Genomic DNA, 22,387 nt, shown 5'->3' with positions numbered 1-22,387 from the left:
ATGCAAATAACTCAGAGCATCTGGAAAGTGGCTGACATTGTGGTAGAAATTGGGGTTGAGATTATTATAATTGCTCACTGCTACAAGTAATGTCAGTTCCTAAGCCAGTATAGGTAGGTTGCAGAATATATTAGGCAATTGCTGAACCTCTTTTTATATATACATAAAGATTTTTTATTGATGAAATCCTATTATAATACATAAGTATACTAGTTTATGTTTCAGTCAGTTAAAAAAGCAAACGGCCAACAGCGGTTTCATGGCTATGGCTGTCTTAAAGGGTTTGGCCAGTTTGGAAAACCCATTATGAAATATCCTATCAGGGAGTTGTGATTTAAGGATCTTTACCTCATGAGTAGCATGGAAAGCGGTTCTGCAGAGAATATCTAACTCTTTCCTGAATGTGTAGTGATTAAAGGGGTATTCCCACGTCGCATACTCATCAGTCTTCGTTGTTGTAAAATCTTCTGTCTTCCGGCTTTGTTGCGTCATTGGTGGGCGGGGTCACATATGCAAAGCCAGCTGCGAGATGCCACTGGTCCTGCGTGCGCGCTCATAGACCAGTCTAGCCTTCACAATGCGAATACAGACCCGACATCCGCCTCTCTCTATTACAGCGGATGCCGGGTCTGTATTCGCATTGTGAAGGCTAGACTGGTCTATGAGCGCGCACGCAGGGCCAGCGGCATCTCGCCGCTTGGCTTTGCATATGTGAATACAGACCCGGCATCCACTGTAATAGAGAGGCGGATGCCGGGGAGTGTAGACGCCGGCACAGATGCACAGACGCCAGCACAGATGCCTGCAACATCGCTATGCTTCTGCCCTGCATGAAGCCAGCAGCGGCAGAAGCGATGCTGTTATTCCGCTCGCTCCCGTGCACTTAGCCCCTCCTCCCTCGTCCCTCAGAGCAGCAGATACATCACTTGACTTATGACCAGATAGGTCAAGGGATGTGTCCCAAAAAAAAGAATAAAGTGATATAGTGGACAAGCAAAGCAGTTTTGCTGAAGCAATGTATTTAGGAAAAGTCTTACATTCACATTATCAAGCAGTATAGATAGGATCCTTGTGATGGGACAACCCCTTTAATATCCCCTGTGGTGGCACTCAAGGGAACTGGACACTTGCTGAAAGGTTGCCCATAGATTATGGCTGACCGCCCGAGGGTCCCAAGGAACGTGGCACTTTGATCAGATTTTTTGTTTTAAACGACTCAAGTAGGGATTATCCAAAGTACCCCTTTATTTTCCATCGTACATCACAGCCAATTTAGGACCTCTGCTCAAGTGAAAGCATGGTCCCCTGCAATGGCGTTGATCTTCACATGCAGGCTAGGGCTAAAGTGTAATATGTATAACATAAATATTGCAGCATTGCACTGTGAGGTCATGTCTAATGACTGAATTGTCAGTGGGGCCTTACAACAGTTGGAAAAATAAAACAACATTGTGAATCTTTATGTTGCCAGGTCACACCAATCTTTGCAGTCATAGACCACAATAAAAGTCTTGCAAGTCATATGCCGTATGTGTCAGAGCCTTGGTGTTTGTTTGTTTGTTTTTTATGAGCAACTGATCCACTAGTGTGCATCAGTTTTGAGAAATCTGCTAACAGCAAAAGCTCAAGTACGAGGCTATAGACTTCCTTACAACTCTAAACCTTTCAAAGGAACACTAAACCAAAGAATCCAGAAACAAAAAGAGAGAACAGAAAGTAGACACTTGCTTAACTGTTGGCGAGCAGGGACTTCTCCAAGCATCTAAGACTAAATATCTGCATTTTATTCATTGGCTTTCTCCATATTTTGTTACGCTGCAGAAAAGGGGCGTGGCTTACTACTTTGTTATATCCGTGGTTAGTGAAGCAGGGGGTAATTTCGACTTTTACAAGGCTTACATTAGGGACATGTCCTGCTGTTTTCTCAAATCTATTCATATAGAGAAGTCTAAAAGGAGTGTAAAGTTGCAATTGTTGGTACACAAGAAAAGTAGCAAGGAAAGTAGGTAATGTTTTGCAAACAGTGGGCAAGGGTCAGCCTCTGACAGGCCATTAAATTTACTATAATTTGCATTGTCACAAATCTATGCCTGCACAAAGCAAACGCATATTTCAATTTCTGGCATAGCCAAAGATGTGCAGAATTTATTAAGATGAGTACACAGTCTTGATTTTGACTGCATATGAAAAGCCAGTCTTAATAAATCTTCCTCTTTCTTTCTCAAACTGGAGAAGGCGCCAGAACCTTTTAAAACTAACAAGCACAAAACAGAAATTCTAGATAATGAGAGGATAGAGGTAATGATGTTAAGTCAAATGAGCATTTAGTTTAAGGTATCTATAGCAATCTTCTGGAGTAAAGATCTGTAGTCATAAGCTTTATTCTAGGTCATATCATTTATATACTTTTATATAAATATCAAAGAGGAAATTGGTCTCTTACCTCAGATTTCATATATGCAGCAACTCCTTTGGCTGCCCCTATGATCACATATGGGACTCTGTCTCCTAAGTTAGGAGCACTGCCTGGATCCCTCTTTCGCATTCTGTATAGACAAAAACAGTCATAGGAAAGTCATGTAAAGCTACCAGCAAAGCAAATCCACACGTAAAATGTTTACAGCCTCAGAAAGAAAAGATTTAGCTCAAGTCTTAAAGGTAATGTCCTGAAAACTAAAAATAAAAAAATAAAAATAAATTTTATTTATATAGCGCCAATATATTCTGTACAATTTGTAGGGTTCAAGTACAGACAAAGGGAGACATTACAAAGAAATAGTCACTTCACACAATGGGACTGAGGGCCCTGCTCACAAGAGCTTACAATCGATGAGGTAGAGGGGGTGACACAAGAGGTAGCAGGGGCGGCATCAGAGGTAGTATTGCTTATACAGTGGTCAGACTATTTTGTAATAGAGGTTACTGTCATTACACAAACATAAAACTGTATGAGCCGTCACCAGTCGTGTCCGTTAACATGTGGATGGTGCCTGGACATATACAGTAGATTTAGCCTGAAACAGCATCATATCCTGTAGGCTAATGCGGGAGCGTGAACAGAGGAGGGTGCATTTTAGGGATTCTAATTATGGTACGGAAGGGTATACATTAGGAATTGTGATAGGACTGTCTTAAAAGATGTGTCTTTAGTTTGCGCTTTGAAGTTGTGGAAATTGGGAGTTGATGCGATTGTCCGGGGTAGAACATTCCAGAGAAGTGGTGCAGCAACTTTCCATAAATCAATTTGTATCAACAGTTTCTATACAGTCCTACTTTCCTCCATGGTAACAGACTACATGAGATACCAATGTGGACTGATCAAGCGGTCATGCTGCCATCTACATGTCTCTTACATGCCAACCCACTAAATACACAATAGTAAGTAGTAAAGGGCAGAACAAAAGTAGTATGATATACAGGGTCAGACTACAGAAAGTTTGTGAAAATCAGAGCAATATATAGGTCTATAGAGGAGCCGCAAGCACAAAATGATAGATTATTTTTTAAAGGACAACAGTCTGCAATATAAATTCATTTTCCATATTGGATTCACTTGAACAATAAAAAACTGGTTGTGAAGATGCAAATGACCTTAAAGAACTCATGTAAGTGGATATTGCACAAAATAAAATGCTGGTGCAATATTGGTACACACATGGGTTTCACAGTGAAATATTTTCCAATCCTTCAAATCATTTCGGTCACGAAAAAAGGCTTGCTCAGTATGGCAGAGGTTTTCAGAAACTGTTATGTCTGGGTAACCTTCTAAAAGACATTAGTGGTGGAATATATGTGAAACCATGACGTAAGTAATGAAGACACCGAGTAGTTAATACAGTCTTATGGTTGCATAGCCAGAAACCTGCACATGGGTGCCCAAGGGAACCCATCAACGGCTTCTATCAGCAATCAACGGAGTGCAAAACATCACGGCTTGACGGTCTCCACCCACACAGAAGCAACGGGGGTGGGCGAGAAAGGAAAGGTACTCAAGGTACTTGCCATACCACAAGGGAGGGGGCTGAGACACCTGGTCAGACCCGACTGAGGACTCTGCTCAGCAATGTGGAAATGAACAGGAAGAGCAAGCAATTTCCTTCATGTCTTGGGGGAGGCACCATTCAACTGCAGTTATAGGCTTTCGTAGCACAAGTAATATCTATACTTTAATTATATATCAGTGTTGACTCAAATACAGATACACAATAAATATGTTGTAGCAGGCAGTGTACAGAACACACAAGTAAAAGCTTCTCATGTGGACTCGAAGTCTGTTTCTCCATTCATTACTATAAGAACCTCAAGTATATAACTGTAGCGGTCATTTCTGTGCAACATCTTAAGTCCAGCTCTAATAAACCGAATTAGACTACAATGTAACCATAAAGGAAATGAAGCTAACTGCTATAAACTCTATACACAAATCAACTTCGATTTACTAAAAACAAAAAAAAAAATCACACAAATTAGAATGCTATTATTCAGAATCACTGCGGTTATTCCCTTTATTGTAAAAGAGACCACCACTACCCACTACCACAGCAACAAGCTATTTCTCTCTCCAGATGTTCTACCCCATCATTTGACTTTAGCTGCTGAGTTACTTCTAAACCTGCAATCTTTCCACCCCAGACGGACACAACCACCCCACACTCTTTCCTACTGCTATTCCTCACCCTACTGCTCCTTACCTCTTAATTCTGTGCAAGTCAGATCATCTTCTTTCTTTCACCACATAACCAGTACTAGTTCACGCAATCCATTAAATCTACCTACCTTACTCTTGCCCCCCCTCCTCTCCGCACTATGAAAAGCATGTTCCATCTGTAAAACTAGAATACACTCAGTCTTTTCATTTCTCTCAAAATTTTCTTTCTTGTTACCACTGAAACATGGCTGACACCCCCTGCTGAACTCCTACAGCGGTCTCCCGTTTTGTTGGGCTTCTCCTATCTGGTTACTGCTTGCTACTTCACCGCCATCAATGCCATTTTGCTAGGTTGACATTCATTTTGCATCTCAGTTGTTCAGGTCAGTCAGGGATCCAAACAACGAAGAGAGGACCGCTAAAACAGCAGCTATACATGGAGCCCATCTGATTTGATTGACTATAATGGTGTCCAGCGGGTGTGTTCTTAAACTGAAACCAGTGGGGTAAAAATGTAATTCGTGCAAGACTTTTTTCTCTGCCGAAAAGTGCGACAGAGTTTCAAACAGAGATTCTGGCAGAGATGCCTTCAAAGACCACTTCACCACCAGGGTCACGCACTTCCTTTCAGCTATATCCCCACCATCAAAGAGGATTTCAACACCCCCATTGACACAAATCAACTTTCTGTTTTTAAACTCCACTTTTTTTTTTTTTTTTTTTTATCATTACCAATTAAAAACTCTCCCCCTAATTTCAAAATCCCACCTCACCACCTAACGCCTTTTCAACCCATCTCCAACCAGAGGTACCTTCCCTAAACACACTTCTGTCACACATAACTTTAAGAAGCCATCCCTCCACCAATCCTCTATAGCCAACCATCAGACTGCTCTTATTTCCTTCTAAACTCCTTGACCAGCATGTTCACCTTGATCTAGTCTTCTATCTCTCATTCAAATCAATCTTTGACAGGCTACAGTCAGGCTTCTGACACCATCACTCCACCAAAATCACCCTAACCAACCTACTAAATGCAAAAGTGAGAAGTGCTACACAGACTTCTGGATCTCTTAATACCTCGCCAAATAAACTTTCAGTATCCCCCCTCACACACTACCTCTTCCCCACACCATCTCTTCGTAGGTGCCCCTCAAGTCTCTGCCACTCAAAGTTGATAACGGTCACAACATATGATGTGGTCACCTGCATCAAGGATTGCAATGCCATCAATCATCAAGGACTTATTTGGGGTCCCCAGACCACCAATCATTAGAATAAGGGGCTCCCCTAAGGATAGACATCAATATTATTTCATAGAAAAGGCCTTTACTAGAATGTCCCATTTGTGCCTCCCATATAAACAAATATTTGTCCTCACATTTTATATAAAATAAACTATGTATTAATAATCATATAATCTATGAAAGGGAATGTCCTTCTAACTACCAAGTTGTTACTCCATTAAGCTGTACTTATTATTTTATTAATATATAATTAGTGATCAGACCTCGATTTTTCTAATACAGATCTCCAAAATCCCTGAATAAAAGAGCTGAACAACAACATTCTGGCAACTCACAGCCACCACTAGAGGGAGCTCTAGGAGAGTAAGCTTACTTATGGAACTGCCTACTTAGAGAATTCAGAGCTACTTAAGAAACAACAGAGCTCCAACTGTTGTGAAGATAGAGTACATTAGAAATACAAATATGGTGCAAAGAGGTTGTATATTATATGTAAATGAAGCTGGGCTGATCAAAAAGTAAACCCAAAAGATGAGCTGGAAAACATTGAATGTTAGGCAAGTTTCATTTTGCGCCACTTATAGACTATCACAGGCGAGATGATCAGGACAGAAAGTCTCCACCACCTCTGAAGGAATGTCAATACTAACTTCAGTTACTTTCACACACTGTGGTCACAAAAATACACTAAATCTGAAATCATCTTTTCACTCAAGGAAAAATATTGCATAAATATAACAGAGATGGCACAAAGGGCCAGACAATTAAAAGGAGAGCACGAAATGTGTCTGTGTGCTGACACTCCATGTAAAAGCTACAGGACTGAAGCAGACAAGTAAGCGCTGAGTCCTTCCCTGAGCCACTAAATTTGGAATGATGTGGCACCACGTATCTACCTCCACCACATTCAAAGTCCTCCTCACTGCGGTCATAAGGGGGGAACAGGGGGCTTGAGACCACCAGTGTAGTAAATGATGGGAGTCCAAGAAATTACACACATCACCATCAATGTGGTTAAGTAATGAATGGCATTTCTGGAAAACCTACATTATCTCGAAGGGTAATGGTAAGAAAGTTATATAATATATTGGGAAGCAATGGTGCTCATACTTTCCAGAACAGTGTCAATTTATGCTTAATGCATGAAGTTAGAGCACCCTAGTTTATCTTGGAGGGAGGTGGAATAAGCTTCAACCAGACGTCTGGCAAAGATCAAGTATCTTGAAATCAAACTAATTCCATCCTTTGTTTACCCAAATGTCTGTCAGTGAGCGGTCTCCATGAGTATTAAATCATGAGCAAATCCACTGAAATCCATCAGTGGTGTGTCCATCTTTCATCTAGAATACACAGTGTATAGCTGGGGTTAAAATGATTATTCCCACCACATGAAATGATGGCAATTTTTTAGGGTAGGATGTGCCTTTGTGATCATTTGGGGGTCTCAACAGTTAGACTATGTTCAACTAAACTGCAGCATGGGCTCATTCAACTGAAAGATGAGAAGCGGAAGCCAAACTACACCAGATTCCGAAGCACCTTCACTATCAGGATCTCTGAGGAATACTGTCAATCCTCCTCCCATAGCTTGCAATATGTTTTATGTGACTGAAGTAGTACAGGATTGTCCACTCCTTGAATAGTCACATTAAATGGGGTCATATAATTCCTACAGTGCCAATGTGGGTTCATCTATGTGGGATTTACTAAAAGAGAACTTAATATTTCAATACTCAAATATATGAAAGATATCAAGAAAGCAATAGATCCACCAATTGATCAACTTATATTGCACAGAAAAACAATTGCAAGATGTTACATAGATGCCCAGGGGGTGGACCCTCTTGATATTCAGGTGAGAGCAATTGACCAGGTCCACTTCGGTACCAGAGGGGGTAATATCATGAAAAGACATTATCACCTCATGACCTTAACGAAAAACTGGCATTTGGCAGTTTTCTAGAGATGCTCTGGTGTATCCATTTGGCACCCATGTAATGTTTCTTGTGATTTAAGTAGTTTGTGTACTACGTGTACATATGCATGTTATTATTTGGTTTCTGATGATTATGGGAGAAGTGATTTGCGTATATTGTTATTGATCTGTTCACCAAATTTTTTATATTTGGTTGCGTCAGCATTAATGATATTATTTCCATCAATTATGTGCTCATTTTATTTTTTACATTATACAGTAGATTTTATTTGAATATTTTATTTTTAACTTTTACATTATTCTTCACCATTTTTCTTTGGATTATTTAATTTTTCACATCATTATATCAATTATTTAGGGTAATGCTCGAATTAATCTTTAATTGTTGCTTTCAGATATTTTTTCATGTTCTTACATATTTCATCATTTATTATGAGTTTTTCATACATCACATATCACTTCATCTACACATTGTTTTATGTTATATGGATTTTCTAACACTGGCGGGTTTGTGCTTATCTAATGCACTTTGCCTAACAAACTGTTGGCCTATGAGTGCACACATTGCATTTCTCTTCCCTGTTCTATTTATGACTGCTTGATGGGAGATACACCTACCATGCGATCCTCTCCAGCCCATTTACTGTACTGTACCATTTCCAAGATGGCCACGTAGATCATCATCTTCATTGTGCATGCACAGGACTAGCTCACGTGACTGACACGCTCATGGTGTGTGCTCCACATGTATGGGTGTCCTGGGAGGTGACACTGATTCCTGATTCCACACACATGTAAGTGTTTGCTTTATAGACCTTCACTTACAGTCCCCTGAGGAAATAGGGGTGAAATGCATGTTGAGGCTGGAGGTGGAGGTTGCAACAAGCCAGAGTAAGCTTATTTGGTCTTTGTATATGGGGCATTCGGTATAATTTGTATACTGGAGGCTCACAAACTCATTTACATTGTTTGTGATCTGTTATCCTAAAGGACTCAATTGCACTGTTAGTTATATAGCCATATAATATTTATTTAATTACACATTTATTTTGTTTAATCTGCTGTTACTTGATGGGTTTATAGACTAGGTAATATGAATTTGACCCAATGTATAATCAAACCTAATGTTTTCACCATCTAATAGATCTGTCCCTGATATATCCATTGCAGTCTCAGGCCTTACTATAACTCCTAGGCAGTATGCCCGCTGCCTTGGGGTCAGGTTTGACGCAGACCTTTCCTTCACCCCTCATATTGAATCACTCGCATGTTCACGTTACCTACACCTCAAAAACATCTCCAGAATACGTCCTTTCCTTACCAGAGATACATTAAAGACACTTATTGTCTGATTCATTGTCGCCTTGACTACTGTAACTCCTTACTAATCGGTCTTCCCCTTACTAAATTCTCCCCTCTACAATCTATTCTCAATGCAGTGGCCAGGCTCATCTATCAGTCTAGACACTACAGCGATGTCTCCGGTCTGTGCCAGTCGTTACATTGGCTGCCTATTCATTATAGAATAAAATATAAAGTTATCACCCTCATCCACAAGGCTCTCCATAATGCCGCACCTCCATACATTTCCTCCCTCATCTCTGTCTACTGCCCAACCAGTGTTCTCAGTTCACTCAATGACCTAAAACTTACATCCTCCATTATCCGAACTTCTCACGCTTGTATACAAGACTTCTCCAGAGTCGCACCAGTTCTCTGGAATGCTCTACCCCAGACAATCAGATTAACTCCCAATTTCAACAGTTTCAAACGCAAACTAAAGACACATCTTTTCAGACAGGCCTATCACAATTTCTAACGTAAACCCTTCCGTACTATAATTAGAATCCCCAAAATGTAACTCTCCTCTGTCCCCACTCCCACATTACCCTACGATATGATGTCTTTTCAGGCTAACTTTATAGGTTCAAGCTCCATCCACATGTTAAAGGACACCAGTAGTTACGGCTCATAAAGTTTTATGTTTGTGTAATAACAGTCACCTCTATTACAAAAGTGTCTGACCTCTGCATAAGCAATGCCGCCCCTGCTACCTCTTGTGTCACCCCCTCTACCTCATAGATTGTAAGCTCTTGCGAGCAGGGCCCTCAGTCCCATTGTGTGAAATGACTTTCTTTGTAATGTATCTTTCTGTCTGTATTTGAACCCTACAAATTGTACAGCGCTGCAGAATACGTTGGCGCTATATAAATAAAATGTATTATTATTATTAAACCTATATGGAATGTATTTAAGTTTATCTACTATTTTTGCACCGTTTGCGCATCAGACTGTACTGATGGACACTACAGGAATGTGTATATGTATGTAATGTGTTTGTTGTTATATCTAAATAAATTGGATTAATCATGTTACCGTCTAATAATGTTATGACCCCCTACATGTTTTGTTCTCTATCGCTAGCTGTTTTAAAAGATTTCATCCTGTTTGGCTATATATAACAAAATTATGAATTTCTAACCAATGTGTGGATCGTAATTATTTTTGGAGGCTATTCCTTATTGGGTAATGTTTTATGTGATGACTATCCCTTTAAGATTAAGATTCTAGTAAAAAAAAAAAAAAAAATCTATATATTTTGCTAAAAATCATAGCAGTACTGTAACCTCAATGTTTCTCCATATTTTTTTTTTATTTTTACACAGTTGCAGAAAAACACTGAAGTCTGTAGGCAGAAATCACTTATACTGTCACCTTAAACACCTTCTACTGGTCAGTATATTGTGAAATATTAGTCAATGGATAAAATAATATGCGATTAATGGAGAAAGAGAAGGTTGTGAGATCAAAGCTCGGATATGATGACAGCTATTTCTAAACAAGACAACCCTTCTAATAACAGGACTCCAGGAGTGCAAAAAACTGCTGAGCTCACAAGTAACAGGAGACTACAATTGGGCAATGAATGGCCAGTAGCTAGCGGGTCACAGGAAATCCGTGTCATTCTATTCTTCCACACTCTTTTCTCCCCCACCTCCTCCCCTTCCACACTAGGCAACTAGACACAGCTGCTTAGGGTGGGACAAGTTATTTCGGTGTTTCCCTTTGGTCACGGATCAGTGCATGAAGGCAGTGCTACAAGAAACAGATTATTTTTTTTTTTGATGGTGGTAGAATACAGCTCCTGGTTAACAATGGAAACTTCATTTTCTGTAAATAAAGTTGTCACTTTTGACAGAAGGTGAAATGTCTGGTTCAGTGAGAACCATATCTACCATATGTGCATGCCTGCCTAGTAATAGTTTACTTTACATATAACAAATATAGTCAACCAGAACTATAGATTTACCAGCTGACAATGATATAATAAAATAGCTGTCTCATCTTTTACCTCTCCGCCAATTCCACATGAGCCTGTTTTCCTGCATACTCATCTGCAGTCCGAGTTAGCTCTTTGGTGATAACCAGTTGTGAGATGTCTATTCGGTTACACAGCAGGTCAGAGATCACATCCTTGGCGTGTTCTACAGCTCCCATTGGATCTCTACAAAAAAGCAATAATTATATAGATAAACTACAGGCAAAATAGTACTTTGTGTGGCACAGCACAGGGTTTTGGTAAGAGCCTACTTAAGATGATGACAGGCTTTTCCCCATCACTGGCCACATGCTTTTGCAGGTTACCATGATGCACCATCCTTATAGGAGTTCTCTATGACTTTAGGACAGGTCATCAACATCAGGTTGTTGGGGGCTCAACCAGCAGCATCTGCACTGTTCACCGGAATATAGAGCCTGCAGCGGTATAGAAAGACTGTTCGGTACCTTGTTTCCTAGCCTACGCTCAATTCAAGTAATCTGCATTAACCAGACATAGCCACTACAAAATGTACAGAGCTGTGCTAGGGCTGCCCCTTATACATCTTATCCTCATCTTTGCCTACCACCAAACCAATGCTTTCCATTCTGTCAATGATCTAAGGCTAGCACCGTCGTGTAGCAGTGTAAATGTAAAATGTATACATTCTAGCGTTTTTTCTTTCACAATCCAAGTTAATGGGCAGAAAATCCCAAATGTTTCAAACAAATGTGCAAAAACTAATTCAGATTGCTTTAAAGAGGACCTTTCATGGTTTGGGGCACATGCAGTTCTATATACTGCTGGAAAGCCGACAGTGTGCTGAATTCAGCGCACTATTGGCTTTCCTGATCTGTGCCCCGAGTTGCGCTAGCTTCACACCTGCGTTCAGGGTCTCCGTTCTATGGTTTCCGTCTTCTGCATGCCAGAAGACGGAAACCATAGACCGGGTCCAGCCGTGAGCGGCGGTGAGCGTTTTATGCTCTCCGCCGTGAAACTGTTTTTTTTTTTAATCCAGAAACAGAGTACTGCATGTCCGACTCTGTGTCCGGATTATAAAACCCGGTTTCGCAGCGGACAGCTTAAAACGCTCACCGCCGCACAGCTTTCTCACTCATTCAAATGAATCGGTGAGAAAGCCTCCTGCAGGTTTCCGTCTCCTACTCTGTTTTATGCAGAAAACGGAAACCTGAAGTACGGAGTGCCGGTGCAGATGTGAACGAGCCCTTAAGAGCTTTCAGTCCCGGTACCGTAGCTCTTTACAGTCAGAAGGGCGTTCTTAACAGTCTGTCAGGTACGTCCTTCTTCACAGCAGCGCCTATCGTGCTGTACAGTGTGAGCGGGGAGGAATGCCCCCTCCCTCTGCTCACAGTGCTTGTCCATAGACGAGTATTATCAGGAGGGGAGGGGGCGTTCCTCCCTGCTCACACTGTACAGCGCGATAGGCGCTGCTGTGGAGAAAGACGCTCTTGACAGACTGTCAGGAACGCCCTTCTGACTGTAAAGCGCTAAGGTACCAGGACCAAAAGCTCTTTACTTGGGGCACAGATCGGGAAAGCCGATAGTGCGCTGAATTCAGCGCACTGTCAGCTTTCCAGCAGTATATAGAACTGCCTGTGCCCCAAACCATGAAAGGTCCTCTTTAAAGGGATTCTACCACTAAAACACATTTTTTTCTAGTTAACACGTCGGAATAGCCTTTAGAAAGGCTATTCGTCTCCTACCTTTAGAAGTGCTCTCCGCCGCGCCGTTCGTTCAAAATACCGGTTTGTACCGGTATGCTAATGAGTTCTCTCGCAGCGATGGGGGCGTCCCCATTGCAGGAGCAGCGATGGGGGCGTCCCCATTGCAGCTCGAAAACCGACCGCAGCGCCGCCTCTATGGTCTTTGGTATCCTCCCCTTGCTTCTTCAGCGTCCTGTCGGAGGCCTGCGTAGTACGCTCTGTTCGGCGAAGATTGCCGAACATACTGCGCATGCGCGAAATTGCAGTGCCCGCACTATGGCTGGGACCACAATTTCGTGCATGCGCAGCACGTTCGGCAATCTTCGCCGAACAGAGCGTACTGCGCAGGCCTCCGACAGGACGCTGAAGAAGCAAGAGGAGGATACCAAAGACCATAGAGGCGGCGCTGCGGCCCCATCGCTGCGAGAGAAACCATTAGCATACCGGTACAAACCGGTATTTTGAACGAACGGCGTGGCGGAGAGCACTTCTAAAGGTAGGAGACGAATAGCCTTTCTAAAGGCTATTCCGACGTGTTAACTAGAAAAAAATGTGTTTTAGTGGTAGAATCCCTTTAACAGATCCAAATAGATACCAAAGGAACATACATGTACAAGGCTGCATATCCTACTTTAACAATATACTTTTTTTTTTGTTTTTTAGCCAACAAACTGTATGATGTGAAAAGATACTTGCACCAATTTCAATGGTAAATGTGGTAATAGGAAGCAATATAAACATGCATTATACAGCACTACGGGGTTTGTTTTTTAAAGGGGAAACATCACTTGATTTTGTAACAGTTCATACAGAATCCACAGTCTTTATAGTCAACATGATAATTTGAGAATTACACCGTATCTTTGAGAAGGGAAGTGGAAAACTCTGTTACGTGTACAGCCTATAAAGTACTTGGAAAAGCCCGAGAAACCATTAAAGAGCCTTCCTTATGGTTAATTCTACAGAAAAGAAAGGACATGATTTACCATAGGTCTGTCTACTATTCAGAATTGAAGAATAAAAGACAGTTATTAAGGTTCTACTCTAGATTTTGTTCGTCTCATCACATTTTAGACTTGGGCTGGATTCACTCCTGCACCTGACCTCCTTTCAGGGATTCTGTTCCTCATTCTGCTTGAGAAATACAAATGCAAGGAGCACTTTTCTCTCTGCATTTTTTCGGATGGAAACCAGGCAGACCCCATTATAGTCTATGGGGTCCGCGGTAACCGATTTTTAAGCGATTTTTGGGTTTCCTTTTTTTGGGTCCCCAAACACATCCAAAGAACGGAAACCCAGGCGCAGGTGTGAACCTAAAGTTGTTGGTATCGTCAGAAAATACACCCATATTGTGAAAAACAAACATAAAAGTAGAAGTGGATACAGTCCAATTTTAAGAATCCACTATAGTACTGACTGTTTGTGTGTAGACACTACATAGGAAAGCAGGAATTTCTTACCTGTCAATCAGGATCTTCTGTAGACATGTGTTGATCAGATTGGCCACTAGAGGGCAGTTGTCTCGCCTTACAGTCTCAATGCCCTTGCAGTCCATCTTATCATGGGTGTTTGCACTGGATGAAAAGTAAAGACCGGCGTATCTCTTTTTGTTGATCAGCAAGTATGGAAAATATACCTACAATATATACAATTCTCATTAATTATACAGTGCTCATAAACTATTATTACATATTTCTCTCACATAAATAACAGCTATATCACTATTTGAGGATACAGATTTATAGGTGTTGAACACATCACCAATTTTATAAGTATATATTTTTCTAGTGTCATGAAATTTTCAACAGACATCGGTAACAAACCATCCAATCGACACAGGTAAAGAAAGCAAAATATAGATGTCCATAAATTATGTTACGTGTAATAATGAGAAATGACACATGGAAATAATTGAAATGTATCAGGAATTAGAAAGCAATCCTGCTACTTAGTGACAAATAATATCAGCTGGATCAACTGATGGCCTATAGAAAGGTGTCTCATAAGAAACATCCCATGACAGGTAAAAGTGAGTTGCCTCAAGACCTCGCAACTGTATTGTTGCAAATCATACTGATGGCATTAGTTAATGAAGAATTTCTAAACTATAGGACTTCTGAGGACTCCACTGACCACTGTTGGGGATATAATCCAGAAGTGCAAAGATAATCATTTCACCATAAACTAGCCACAACCAGGTGCTCCTCACGAGATTTCAGAAAGAGGAGCGAAAAAAGATAATCGTAAGAGTTGTTCAAGAGCCAAAGACCACCTGTGGAGAAGCTGCTAGAATGGTCGAGCCGAGCACCTGACCTGAATCCAATATCTATGGAATGAACTAAAACAGAGTTCATAGTAGGAGCCCATGGAATGGGACACAATTTACATCTAGCATGCCACTAGTTTTTCCAATCAGGAGATGTCTTGACTCCGGCATCACCAACAAAGGCCTTTGTACAAAGTATTAAATAAATTTCAGAGTGCAATACTTTTTCCCTGTTTCTCATTACTACACAAATTATGGACATCTATGGTTTGATTTTTTAGAAACATATGTACGTACATGTACATACTCAAAGATATAAACAGAAGCAGATTGGTTTTGTTTTTCACATTGATCTTTATAGAAATAGATGGTTGTCGGAAGTTTAAGTCCACTTTAACTATAGAAAGGACAATCTTAGGTACTGTGGCACCAAGAAACGCTATAGAACTAAGATCAAAACTACTAATATGGGCTTAATGTATTCATGAGCAAGACTAGAATATTGGGCAGATGGGATGTATAATGGAATAGCTCCGTATCATACTGCAGTGTTCATATTTTGGAAAGTAACGGACAGATGAAGGAAACCTGCTTGAGTCATGACCCCAACGTGCTGTGTGACCATGATAGAGCTTTCCGGCAATTGCAATACATACTAACCTTTTCAAACTCTAATTTTATGGGAGGGGTGAAATGACTGGAGACCCATTCTGCTGCTTCTTTACCAATTTCCATGGCTTCGGAAACCGTCTGAACTCCAAGTTTGCACATCACAGAGTCTGTGTCACCATAAATAACCTGCAGAAATCAATAGGTATCCTGTATAATACTGTATTATGCCACTATACCCCAGCACCTAGACAACAAGGTATTAAATAACTACCACTTACTTTGGCGTCTGCCTTGTATCCATTAGCAAGTGTGTACTTAGATTCCACCAGTTGTTTGGTTTTCTCTATCATTTGCCTGCCAAAGCCAGTAACACTCTAGAAAAAGATAACTAGAGAGTTAGCTGTACAGTATATTACACGTCATAAGTACAATGTGTGTGAAAAACATTAAAACACAAAACAAAACACAACGCAAAAAACAACACCTTACAATAAGCATTGTTAACAGTAGTCATTAACTGTTTGCCTGCCATTAACATATGTCATACATCTTGTCAGCGACACACTTTAGTAGCCAGGGATGCATCTAACCCATCCTTACTACTAATAGCTTTAGCTCGGGATAGACACTGGCTGTAGCCACAACCTAGCCCAAGCTAAGCTATGTCATACTGAAGAGGAAACTATATGAAGGAGGAGAGAGGAGACCAGAGATTAAAAGTCCAGGCAGAGTGTCCTCTGTTCCTCTATGGCCTTGTTTCCAGGGTGATTGGTAACATTGTGGCCACCTTTTTTAGGTAAATTTTACCCAGGTGATCTTTGATTGTCACATATTGGGGGGGGAAGCACCCCTTAGCACTTTATGCAGTTGTTACATTGTATGAAAGCAATGAGGTACAATTTGCCAAGTATCTTCTGCCTTTAGAAAATATATGGATAAGTGGGTTTAGCGCGGACATATACATATAGTACACAATAAGAGAACTAGGAAAGTGAAAGAATCTAAGTAGTCACCAAATAACACAATCTCCCTAGATATTTCTAAGTCGCAATGCTTTGGGGTTTCCCAGTAAATATTTTGCTGAACTGGTCCAAATCTTGAGACAGCAGGAAACCACCATCTCCAAATGAAAACCTCACAGTAACATGCAGAACATTTACTTTCCCCAATGAAATATATTTTAATGAAAACAGAATAAGGATAGATAACACTGACAAAGGCACATAAAAATGGTGTTTTTACTGAGAGCTCTATTATACTCTACGTATCTAGTATACTGAACATATCAAGCTTTCTGGTTGGATCTCTCTCTCTCTCTAAACTGGGAAGTTTATAGTTTGGCAAGACCTGTCAGGTTCCTGTTTTAACACACGCTGGTGTAATGTCAATGCATGAGGCAGATAAGCTGGCCTCAGCACAACCCCCTCAAAGGCTTAAAATGTGGAAAGACCTCTGCTGTAAGCTCACCCTCCCTTTCCCCCGGAAGGATATTTGTTCAATGTCTGGTTTGGCCTTCCAGGTTTTGTAACATTGGTTGCAGCCTCTCCACGAATTGACGGTATGCAGCAACAGAGCTTATGGCTGCAATATAGATGCAGTACTGTTAAAGGAAATTTTTTTATTTTAAATAGCAGGCTTAAAGCACAAATTCTTGCAAAATTATTAAAATTTAACTCAAGGATTGCATGCTGCCCAGATCTGCACATCTCCGAACCACACTAGCAGCACTGCAACATAGTAACTATTGCAACATTACAAAGAGGAATCTCCATCGTGTTAAAGCGTTTTCCCCACCATAATTAATGGCATTTAAATTAGATATATCATTAATGTCTGATTGGTGAAGGTCCATCTGCTAGATCCCAAAGGTTGAAGTCTAAGTATTCCCCATATTCTTAAAATTCTGGAGTCTCTTTTCTTGTAAGTCTTTGACTATGTTCACATCTGTGTTGAAAGTCCTGCAACCTTTTTTCGTCTGGTGGTTGAAAATAGCAAATATCCAACAGCTCTTAAAACCAATGGGGTCCCTCTGATCTGTTGAATAAATTGGCAACTGACTGTTACTGTACTCCTTGATACTAAAGTGTGTCCCTACCGATCACATCTGCGCCCCGGTCTCCACTTTTAGGTTTCCGTCTTCTGCCGACAGGAGACGGAAACCCGGCAGACAGTGTCCGCCCGTGAGTGCCTGTAAGCGTTTCGATGTCTCCGTGGCAAAACTTTTTTTTTTTTTTTAACCGGACACAAAGTCTTGCATGTCCGACTTTGTGTCTGGTAAAATAAAAAAAAAAAAAAAAAAAAACTTTCGCCTCGGAGACTGGAAGACTATCACAGGCGGACACTTTGCAAACCCATTCAAATGGATGGGTTTGAAAATTGACTGCTGTTTCTATCTCCCGTCCAGTTTCTCGGGCAGAAGACGGAACACTAAAAGCGGAGACCGGCCACAGGTGCGAACCCGCCCTGAGTGTGTAGAACCTTCGACTGGTAATACACAGCTGTCAATTTATTGACAACTAACCAATAGGAGCCAGAGTAGAAACACAATCCAAAGATTTAAAAGGAGTCTGTCAGAAAGAAAAAGGGAAAACTAATATAGGGACTTTGTGGAGCTGCTTCTACACTTTCCAAAAATGCCTACCTAATACTGCCTTGCAGCTCCATTTTCATGATCATCAGCATTTTACTCTTATGCAAATTATCAGAAAAGGGCTTCTTCTCTTGCCAGGCCTTTGCTCTACACTCTAAATAACTGCCCCTAACTGAAGGCAAAATCTGACAAAGTAGTAGATTTCAATCAAGTAAAGGGGAGGGGCAATCTGGCCGTTATGGCGATTAACTAGAGCAGAGAGAGAAGTCCCAGCAGGAGAAGACACATCCCTAAAGACTGTCAACAAAGCTGCATAAGAATAAAACCCCAATTTTGATAAAAATGGAGCTGCAATCCAGAAGAAGAAAGGCATCTTTGGAAAGTGTAGAAGCCGCCCTATAAGGTACGGGCAGTAGCTTGATAATTTTCCTGCTGACAAGACTTTAAAGAGGACCTTTCACCATTTTGCCCACAGGCAGTTCTATATACTGCCGGAAAGCTGACAGTGCGCTGAATTCAGCGCACTGTCAGCTTTCCGGATTTGGGCCCGGTGTGAAGAGCTTACGGTCCGATACCGTAGCTCTTCTATGGTCAGAAGGGCGTTTCTGACAGTTAGCCAGAGACGTCCTTCTTCACAGCACAGCCAATCACGCTGTGCTGTGAGAGTCGGGAGGAACACCCCCGAGTTCCTCCCCACTCCACAGTACAGTGCGATTGGCTGTGCTGTGAAGAAGGACGTCTCTGGCTAACTGTCAGAAACGCCCTTCTGACCATAAAAGAGCTACGGTACCAGGACCGTAAGCTCTTCACACCGGGCCCAGATCGGGAAAGCCGACAGTGCGCTGAACTCAGCGCACTGTCAGCTTTCCGGCAGTATATAGAACTGCCTGTGGGCAAAATGGTGAAAGGTCCTCTTTAAAAAAAAAAAAAAAAAAACATAAAGGCCAACTGAAGAGAAAAAAATATCTGTTTTTATTTAACACTGAACTCTTTGTTAACCAATGTCCTTCTGCTGGATTCCGGGTATTCAACACAAGATGTGAACAGTCCCTAAAACGTTTCAACTTATGACCAAACACTGTGTCAGGAATTGCAACATGGATAAATTGAAATTAATGGATTCACAATACAATTCTTATACTAAGCTAGATCAGTGTGTCGAGGTCTAAGACATAGCTGAAGTGGCTATTGCACTCAAGCAAAAAAGCAATACTCTGTTGTCTGAGTTGACTAGGAGGTTATTGGATGTAGACCAAGAGAGATTATATTTGATTGTCAGATTATGGAGATTATAACAGAAATGATACTACACTACTGCTTAGGCTTCCAAAAATTGCATTTTTATGCTACAATAGCTGGGTATTTTTCCACTTCTCATGTTCTTTCCATTACAAATGACAGACAGATGCCCATTTACACGAGGTTCAGCAACAAACTAGCAAACTATTGTTTGTGTATTGCACAAGTTTACACTATGAAAACAGCAATAAAATATACCCAGCACTCCGCCTCTTGTGGTTTCTTAAAACGTAGCTTTTATTAATTCGTCATAATCTTGACAATGATTAAAAGATGGAAACAAGATCCATAGTGTACAGGCAGGATAGCAAAAAATCCTACACATTTCGGAGAATACTCTCCTTAGTCATGGCCATGACTAAGAAACCACAAGAGGCGGAGTGCTGGATATATTTTATTGCTGTTTTCAAGTTATCTTGTTTCACCCGAGGAAACCTATGTCATTGTGCACCTGCCATCGTGTTTTTTCACAGTTAAGGCTGGTCTTACACGGCCGTAATGTAAGTCCGCAATTGAGGGTTTTCAATTGCGGATACATTATATTCAATGTGGCCTCTTACACCACCGGATATTTTATCCGTGGTGTGACCAGGCCGCAACCGTGGTCCACAATTTATAGAACATGTCCGTAATGGCCGTGAATTGCGGCACTGCATGGACTCGCCCATAGAACTCTATGGGCGAGTGTTGGCAGGACACGGACGTCTGCGAAGTCTATGTTGTCGATCAGCAACTTGCGGACCGTACATTCAATACGGTCGTGTAAGACCAGCCTAAAGGCTACCACTTGAACATTCCAAAGAGAATCAACAAACCCATGTTTTTGTGTGGGGGATGAAAAATGCAACAACCCTAAGTACACAGGAGAAAATAGAATCTGTATGTAGATCATGTCTTTGCTCAGATTCTAATCAAGGACAAAGGTGCTGCAAGGTGACAGTGCTAACCCATGGGCCATTGCGCTGTTCATACACTTCAAACTGTCTTTTTATGGTTCTCTTCCCTGGCAAAAGCTCTTATACATTACCAATTTTTCCCATTTTTTTGTTTATGTAAAGGTATTACTTTATCATGGAATTTGCATACTTGACTGGAACTTGTGTACTTAGAGAAAATGTCTGCCATACTTTGGCTTGTGAATAAAACCATTGATGGAGAGACAAAAAGGACAATGCTTAGGACATGAGAAGTTAAGGGAATTCCCAGAAAATTAAACAGTAGGATAAAGATACCACTACTGCCTGTTACACTGCTAAAAATTAACAGATGGAAGGCGTGCCTGACAAGATGGCAGTTAAAGGGGTTCTCCAGAACTTGAACAAAAAAAAAAAAAAAAAAAAAAAATTATTATTAGGTGTGCTCAGCACGTGATTTCCTCACTCTTTAATATACAGTCTGTGTAGTACTGTAAGACATTTAAAAAGGATCTTTCATGTCCTCGGGCATGTGTGGTTTTATATACCGCTAGAAAGCCGACAGTGCGCTGGGCTTTCCGGTTACGTGTCCCAGGGAAAGAGATATCGGTGCAATTATCAATAGCTCTTCACTGACAATCCTTTAAAGATGTTACAATTACTATGCCATTTTGTTTACCATGCATCATCTAAGACAGACTTTATGAACACAGAGGTTTATCTCACCCGATGCAATGGAATCTACTTGGCAGCTGTAGGAAACATCCTTCAGAATGCTTTGTAGGTATTTTATTCTTTCCCTCTCTGTATTGGTTTCAGTCCCCCAATTTACCTGTGAAATCTCTAGACAGGGTAGTTTTCCAACTTGTGCTCCAGTGAATCCATAGACAGAGTTTGCGCTTACTTTTAGCGCCAGCTGACGACCATCGAGAACCTTTTGTTTAAAGGGATCGGTCTCCTTCTTTAGCTCTGTTTTTGCCCTAAAAATAAAAAAAAAATTAAATAAAAAGGAAAACAAAGAGGTTATCAATTTCCTAATGAAAATGTGTCAGAATTTTGGCATAATTCTCACAAAAAAAAAACCACAAACAAACTGACATACATACCTTAAGCCCCATTTATTATTTGAGGTAAACAATAAATGTGCCCTGTCTAGTAAGTAGTGGTGGCTTTGCAGAAAGCATGTGGCTTTAGAGATACCTTTCACCACCTCTACCAGCTCTTTGCACCCTTCAATAATCTTGGACACTGAATCACTTATAGGTCCTCATAGACCATGGATTAAGTGTCCTAAATCACCATGTTATAATGCAATCCACGGCTGCATTAAAAATAAAACAAAAGTTATACTCACTTATTGGATGCATTCTTTGCAGGAGTGAGGTTGTTCACTGACGCATACGTAGTACACCTCGGCTTCAGTGCACATGCGATGAACCTCAGGCACATGCTCAATGAAGCTGCGGTGTACATCAACCTCAATGATGAACAGCATAGGTGCAGGGAGCACCAGAGAGGAGTCCGGTGAGACACATCGCTAGGTAAGTATAAAGATTATTTTATTTTTAATGCGGCAGAGGATTGCTTTAAACAGGGCAATTTGGGTCACTAAATCCCAAGTCTATGAGGACCTATGGGTGGTTTTGCCCTGACAGGTTCCCTTTAACAGATTTGGGTGCAGTTGGAATTTTTCTGCATTCCTGACCCTTTCCCAAGCAATAATTTCTGTTACTTTCAGGACAAATATGCTCTTTGCTGTCAGGTACGTGATCCCCGTCTTTCTGATCCAGCTCAGAATCACCCCACCTGGCAGTAAGAGAGTATACCTGTGC

At 41.0% G+C, this 22,387-nt stretch overlaps 1 protein-coding gene across 1 annotated transcript in view; it reads right to left on the bottom strand.

The window, feature by feature from the left end:
• The window catches only part of POLD1 (DNA polymerase delta 1, catalytic subunit), a 91,254-nt gene that overhangs the window by 29,847 nt on the left and 39,020 nt on the right, over window positions 1–22,387 (bottom strand). Inside the window, exons 17-22 of the mRNA XM_075280229.1 lie at window positions 21,388–21,535; window positions 16,031–16,126; window positions 15,801–15,938; window positions 14,335–14,510; window positions 11,184–11,336; window positions 2,444–2,546 (exon numbers count right to left, since the gene is read on the bottom strand). Of these exons, the coding sequence (XP_075136330.1) occupies window positions 2,444–2,546; window positions 11,184–11,336; window positions 14,335–14,510; window positions 15,801–15,938; window positions 16,031–16,126; window positions 21,388–21,535 (814 nt within the window). The remainder of the gene's footprint in view (window positions 1–2,443; window positions 2,547–11,183; window positions 11,337–14,334; window positions 14,511–15,800; window positions 15,939–16,030; window positions 16,127–21,387; window positions 21,536–22,387) is intronic.

Source organism: Leptodactylus fuscus, chromosome 6 (assembly GCF_031893055.1).
Source record: "Leptodactylus fuscus isolate aLepFus1 chromosome 6, aLepFus1.hap2, whole genome shotgun sequence".
Taxonomy (NCBI): Eukaryota; Metazoa; Chordata; class Amphibia; order Anura; family Leptodactylidae; genus Leptodactylus; species Leptodactylus fuscus.
This window is presented reverse-complemented; position numbering and strand designations above follow the sequence as displayed.